The sequence below is a fragment of the Trachymyrmex cornetzi genome, unplaced genomic scaffold (assembly GCF_001594075.2).
Source record: "Trachymyrmex cornetzi isolate Tcor2-1 unplaced genomic scaffold, Tcor1.1 scaffold326, whole genome shotgun sequence".
NCBI classification, from domain to species: Eukaryota; Metazoa; Arthropoda; class Insecta; order Hymenoptera; family Formicidae; genus Trachymyrmex; species Trachymyrmex cornetzi.
Window position 1 is genome coordinate 51688 of NW_017297961.1, and position 7559 is coordinate 59246.

The window sequence follows — 7559 nt, forward strand, 5'->3', positions numbered from 1 at the left end:
ATGACCCCTGAATGACCTTCAAAATGACCTCCAAGGATTTTTCAAGGTCAGTACCATACTTCCCCCGTGTAACCCTAAACTTTTCATACGAAACATTTTTCTCTATCCCTACTAGTTTTCGAGATATTTGACTGGATCACTTCAGATGATCCACCCTGTATATATATATATATTCATAACTTTGTAATATAACTTGTAGATTCTTACACGATATGTCATATTTTTTGCAAGTATGACATTCCACTGACAAACAGATAGATCATCAATCCAGCATGTCCACAATGCGAACTCTTCTTGAAAAACAGGAATCCAGTACTCTGACGGAAGAGTAAGATTCTTTAAATCGCTAATCATTCCAGCCCAAGTTTGTAACTGTAAGTTACGTCCGTTTGCTACATCTTGTGAATTGTGTGCTATCAGATTTTGCGACACACATGCATCCGGAATAGAAACAGGACGCTAAAGAAGATTTTGTTCTGGTGCCACAGTACTGATTCCTTCATTCCGCTTTTCTTGTTGTTTTTCTTCAGTAATGGGATTGACATAATAAAAATTACTCTTTGCTGGTGTCGGCACTGGAAATATAGATCAGGACTCGGCACGAAATGCACATTTCGGCCGATTTTCGAGTCGGCTCCGCCTCCCACTATCCCCCTCATCGCACCGTCTCGCGCGCAATCCAAATGCCGTTCAACGCTTAGGAATGTACTGAGGCGCTCGTAGACATAAAGGCCATTCTCCATAAGACGCAGAACGCGGGTTGCAGGTCGCAAAACTAAGGGGCATTCGTTCGAACGAGGCGCTCGACACGCTGTAATTTTTATTCTATCTTTCTTTTTCGCTCATTACATACGAAACTAATAGCGAATTCGGTTGAACGTACTAGTGCACATTAGTGTACATTAAAGCCGTTATACGCATATTTTAAACGGAATTAAACCATGAAATCTACAATAGATGTTATTGTGCCGTTATGTAAAATATGTATTTTATAATTCGAAATATTTGCATTTTACTTTTACACGGATTAAATCTGCGTATAACGGCTTGCGAAAATTACAAAATGGTAAAGGACTCGATTCGACTCAGTTTAGTGCGCTTTTTCTTATTCACGAACGTTGTCGGAAGAATTATCAAATATCCTTTTAAAATACACATATTATTTATTTAAAACAAGTCATATTGTATACATATGTATAAATATGACTGCAATAATTTGTAATTTTCGCAATAGTTAACAGTGTCACGTTTGTGACGTGGTGAGGAAGGAACTAATAAAGACAACGTACTTTTATAGTCTGCGATATGTATTATTAGGGTGCGTCCCGATGGAGAAAGAAATAGCGGAACGGAACAGTAACGGAAAGGAAGCAGAGTGGGGATTAACCAATCAGAATGATTCCGTTCCGCTTTTTCACACCCGGGTTCCCCATGGTAAAACAATTCTTTCGCATCCGTAGCGGAATTGAGTGGAATATTGTTGAGAAATCCAACATTGTGTGGAATTAAACGTGGATTTATTTAAGACATTTGTGCCCGATATTAAAACGATTTTCCAATCGTGCGTGGAAGATAAGAGTAAGTTTATCTATTATTTCTATGCATGTGTGCTGTGTACATATATACGAACGAAGTATGTTTTAAGGTTATTAAATTGTCGCATTTCCTAAATTATCTATCAAGATGCAAAATACATGTGTATAAATAAATGCTTGTTGCAGAATTTGACGTCATATCTCACTGTGTCGCTAATTTCAAGGACATGGTAAAGGATAAAACATATTTGGATATAATGAAAGTACACCTATTAACTAAAATAAAGCAATGGAAAAGTAGTCAACAACTAAGTTGGCATAAGCAAATTCGAAGAAAAGAATTAATTAAAGCCATTTTATTATACAAATATTTACAAAGAAAAATAAGAAAGATTAATAAAAAAAAGAATTTGGGTTCGTCAAATATTTAGTGAGGAAAATAGATATCTACAAGGGGACAGCATGGTTCACAAAACATTGGCATCAAGAATGAAGAAACACGGCGATAACCCGAAAACCTTCTAGCGACTATAAAGAACTTTGTTTAACAGATGAAAGCATTAAAACTATATATTGATTTATGTGATTTATGTGATGATTTATGTAATTATATGATTTATGTGATTGAGGATGTAACAAAAAAAAAGACTGAAGATAGTATAATTCTAAGTTAAGATCATTTTAGTTTCTAAAAAAGGAATAAAAGTCTATCCATACATGTATAAGGTACTTATATAGAACAAATAATAAAAGAATTAATGTTTTCGACATTTTATTTAAAAATCGTTATTATAAGCCTTTGTCCACTATTGTGTTATAGCTCCAGTTGTATAAAAGTAATGTGCAAATAAATCTCTGACAGTAGTTCCATTAAATGTATCATTTTCTACACTATTTTCAAAACTGCATAATGTTTGATTACTATTTGGATCTTCTTGAGGAGTTACTGAGTATGTTCTTTGTTCTATGGAAAGATTTAAATCTTTTAATATCAAGAAATTATGTAAGCAAACAGTTGCTTGAACAATTAGAATTGCATTATTAATACTTGTTGCAATTGGCCTTCGAAAGATTCTCCATTTCGATGTCAAAATACCGAAAGCACATTCAATAACTCTCCGAGCACGACTTAATCGGTAAATACTTTTTTTTTCATTTAAATTACAAGATCGAGAATATGGACGCAGCATATATGAAGTCAAAGCAAAAGCTTCATCAGCTACTATGATATAAGGTAATCTAAAATCTTTTACTAAAATTGATGTTTCTTTCGGTAACTTTAAATAATTATTTTCTAATTGATGCTTAAGTTCACTATCGTAGAAGATTCCTCCGTCACTTCCATTGTCTCATGTATATATTATTGCGTCGTGTAATGGCGGATTTCTTACTTGAGCCCTCCTTCTTCTTTTTTTTTTTGAGTCTCGTGTGTGTTCTTTGTTATTAATTACCGTGTATCGTGTTTCTTGAGGACACTCGTCCTACCGACTGCGCCATGTCACGTTTGTGACGTGGTGAAGAAGGAACTAATAAAGACAACGTACTTTTATAGTCTGCGATATGTATTATTAGTCGTACAACATGTGTGCACCGATTAGATCAACATGCGAGAGCGACGACCCTCACAGTCGTGCCAACTTATCGTACAGCGCCACCACATCGGCGCGGACTATGTAAACCATGACAAACAGGATATTAATTACTAAAATATTAGTTTTCAAGGGTACATTCCAAAACTTCCTCTTCGAGAAAAATTTTGTTCATTGGCGTTCTAAAACATTGCGAACGTTTCCGATTGGTTTCTCGTTCATCATTCGGAGCTGTTCCAAAACTGGTAAGAAAGTCTTCGTATTTCCTCCATCGAGTAAAATTCTCACCTGCGTTTGTGTGCGGGAACTACGAGTAAATTGTGATGATTGGTGGAAAAAGTAGATAGGTTGAACACGTGACATTATACGTTATGAGAATGAAACAAGGTTATAAGCACAAGGTTAAAGTGAATCAGATTTTAATTTATAATAAAATGGAGAACATCCCACTTGTTTTTCAAATTAACATAGAGAGCGACGTACCTGTAATAAGTGCTAATAATAACTATCCTGTTGAAGCAGGCAAAGGGCATATATTTTTATACAATAAGATAAGTGAGTATCATATATATTTATTTATATGTAGTTATGTGTATCATTTATGTACTACGTCATTAAATACTATGCCATTATTCAACATTATTTTTTATCAAATTATGTATACAGGAAATACATTTATTAAAGATGTAATTCCTGATGTAATTCAAGTTAGAAATGCATATAACCTCGATATAAACCACTGCGCACCTTTCTGTGATATACCCATAACTGAAACATATAATGTTTATTATACTACTATTATTTGTGATGAAAAACGATTACCAGTCCAAGCTGATAAACATTTGTTACTGGTTGAAAAAGCTTGTAAGTGTATATATTTCAATGCATAGTTTTATCCAATAATAAATATATTGTAGTATTTTTTATTTCTAAATTATATTTTTTCTTTTTACAGCAGGAAAAACTTTCAGAATTATGGATTCCCTAAATATTCGTAAAATATATAATTTGCAACATTCTTCTTTTAAAAACATAAAAAGTCAAGTACAATCTGCTTTATCCACTAGAGTTCCAGCAGCATTCATCAACTATGATAAATCAAACAGATTTCAACTTACTTAATAAACCGCTACAGGAATCATCATGTGTTACGAAAAATCAGCCACCATCTTTGATTGTACAATTGCCATCAACTTCAATAAATCGTGTGCAATCTTCTGCTTTAACAGACAAGCAATATTCTCAACCTCCATATATTAGTAATCCAATAGAAACCAATGTTTTGAATACGGATAAACCATATGAAAAAGTACTTTCACAAAGTAATAATAATGCAGGATCTCAAGTACAAGTAACACTTCCAAAAACAAAACGCCGAAAAACTGTAGATACTCCCCAAGGTATACAAACGTTTTTGTATTTCTTGTTTATTGTATTGTATAAAATGCCACGTGAGCATCAAGATTTTGTAAATTTAAAATTTTACTTGCAGCTTCGTGGAAACATCCTGCCATTTTATGTCTTATTCATCACTACAAAGCAAATATGCATGTAATGAATAGCAATTCTAAACGCCATGAGGAAATATGGCAGGATATATCAGACGCTTTGGCCAAAGAAGGATATTATTTTTCTCACTTGCAGTGTGAAGATAAGTGGAAGTATCTTAAAAAAGTATATATAGAGACAGTAGACAAAAATAAGGAGTCTGGAACTGCTGAGAATACATGTCCTTACTTTAAGGAATTTCATGATATTTATAGCAAATCACATTCTGTCAATCCTCCAGCACTTGCTTCTAATCGAATACTGAAAAATATTTCTGAATGCGAATCTTTCTCACAATCAGATTCAGAAGAAAAAAATGTACCAAAGAAAAAAAGTCGAAACTCAAAGCAGCTTGATACATAGATCGATATTTTTCGCAAGGATGCTGATTTCAAAGAAGAAGCACGACAAAAACGTCACGAAGAAGTGTTGGCTTTACAAAAAGAGCAAATAAAAGCACAAAATGATCTCTTGACAAAAATATTGGACAAATTATCTTAAATAATTTATTTTTAAACGTAAAGTAAATAATACCAAATGTAAAGTAGTCACACTTAACTTCCTTTTTTAAAATTATGTACTCTTTATATATGTATATGCATTTACATGATATGCAACATTTGCGATATTGTTTATTTTTTTCTGAATTTTATTTTGCTAAAGATTATACTTTTGTTAATTATACTTTTATTTTTTATTAATTTTATAAATAACGTTTAGAATTAAGATGTTGTTTGACTACTACTAAAGGTTTGGTTACTATAAAAAAGATGGTATATTATATGTATACGAAGACAGGAAATGTACTTTTTTTATAAATAAAAGACTGATTCTTAAATATTTTTTTTAAAACTAATTTTATTTAATTTGTTACATTGAATATTATTCAAATAAACTAACTTGGATGTGTTTATAAAGTGCTTCGAATTAAGTTAATCTATCCTTTAATTACGCTTTCTTTGGCCAGCTGTAACGTTATTATCATTATGAATTACGAGTTCTTCAAATTTTGTTCCTGTACATAAAGATCGTTGTCAATTTCTTCTCCATCTCTAATATATTCTTGAAGATCTTCTTCATTATCATGAAATCCTTGTAGGCATAAATTATGTAGTACACAGCAAGCTAAAATTGTACAAGGGATTTCATTAATAAGATCCATGTGCAAATGTTTCAATCTTCTAAAACGTCCTTTCAGAAGAGCAAACGCACGCTCTATTACTTGTCTAGTTCTTGATAGAATATTGTTGAAATCTTTGTGAGCCTATAAATAGAAAAACTGTTAATAAGTATATCCGGACGAGGAAAGGATAAAATATAATCGCTTACATTAAATAATAAAAAGATATTAGCATACTTGAGTCAAAGCACCAGTATCTCTATAAGGTGTTATAAGCCATGTTCTTACTGGCTGATAGCCTTTATCTCCAACAAGATACTCTCCATTAGGAAACAAAGCACGTTCATTTCTCATTGCGTCTCTATATAATGGAGAATTATGGAGCACACGAACGTCATGGACTGCTCCTGGATAGCCAGCAAAACAGTCTGTAAAAACTAAGGATGCGTCGCAAATTGCTTGAAGTTGGACAGCATATTTTTTCTTACTAGTGCGATATGAAGCAGCACCAAACTAAATATAAATACTTATGCTACTTAATCAAAAACTTTATAATGTTAATTTTTTTAATAATACAACTTTTGTATACCTTTGGAGCTTCTATTTCTATGTGACAGCCATCAATCGCACCAATAACATCAGGCATGTTAGCCTTTGCATTGAACTCATTTTTTATCCTATTTATATTATTGCCTTCTGGCCAACAAATTACTTCAGAGGAAATATCACGTAGAGCATGAATTACACGTAGAAAATAACGATGCAATGAGGCTTTACCTATTCCAAATTGTACTTCCATTGACCTATGCAGCATAATATATATATTAGTATTCATCCAACATAATAAATATTATACATATACATATATATATGCCACAGTCAAAGCGTTAACTTAGCAAATGTATACAACTACTGTTTGCTATAGTCAATGTATATATTTACTATAATAAATTTTACATGAATGTATACATTGATTAAAAAAGAAAAGAGTGTACACTTTGACTCTAATACACACACACACACACACACACACACACACACACAATAATGGGGCTAATCTATTTTCGAGATCATTAGCGGTTGCAGGAGTAATTCTAAAATGTGACTTAAATTGTCGGAATGTGTATCTGGGTACAACTTCTTCAAAAAAGCCTTCCAACCTAGGCGGAGCGAATAAAGATCCACGTAGATGAGACATTTTTTCAACGAGTAACAATGTCATCATTTCTTCATCATCATCGTCACTCTCTTCTACAATAACAGACGTGTTACGAAGAAGCGATAGTACAAAACCGAGTGAAATATTTCGTCGCGTCATTATCAGTTATATACAATAACCAGTTTCTGCTTTTCGAACGTTTCCCTTTTATCCTCTCAATTCTATCGTAAAGCGTTCCAAAAAACGAATTACTCTCATATCCTCGTGTGCATTCGGGTATTTTCGCTCATTTACCTACCGTTTCCTCCAATAACAGTTTTGGAATGTACCCCAAGAATTTTTTACTCAAGTACTATCAACTTTACAGAAAAACAGCAAGAGACAAAAATTATTTATTTTTTTCTCATAAAGCTCTAGAAATCTTTTCAGAATTTTTTATCAACCTTTTAATACTGCATTTTCTTATTAACAACTATTTTTACCAAAATGAGAAAATATGGTACTAAAAAATTCTAACAAAATTCCTAGAGCTTTATGAAAAGAAAAAAAAGACAATATTTGTCTCTTGCTGTTTTTCTGTAAAGTTGATAGTATTTGAGTAAAAAATT

At 32.5% G+C, this 7559-nt stretch overlaps 1 protein-coding gene across 2 annotated transcripts; it reads left to right on the forward strand.

Moving 5' to 3' along the window:
• Positions 1 to 3923: 3923 nt before the first annotated feature.
• Positions 3924 to 5151, forward strand: LOC108762944 (trihelix transcription factor GTL1-like). Of its 2 annotated transcripts, none has more exons than XM_018510212.1 (3): positions 3924 to 3988; positions 4080 to 4524; positions 4617 to 5151. In XM_018510212.1, the coding sequence occupies exons 2-3, from the start codon at positions 4215 to 4217 to the stop codon at positions 5033 to 5035; spliced, it is 729 nt and encodes a 242-aa protein (XP_018365714.1). In that variant the 5' UTR covers positions 3924 to 3988; positions 4080 to 4214; the 3' UTR covers positions 5036 to 5151. The 2 variants fall into 2 exon arrangements, with proteins under 2 accessions (XP_018365714.1, XP_018365715.1); XM_018510213.1 differs by having other exon boundaries at positions 3954 to 3988; positions 4083 to 4524.
• Positions 5152 to 7559: the final 2408 nt, after the last annotated feature.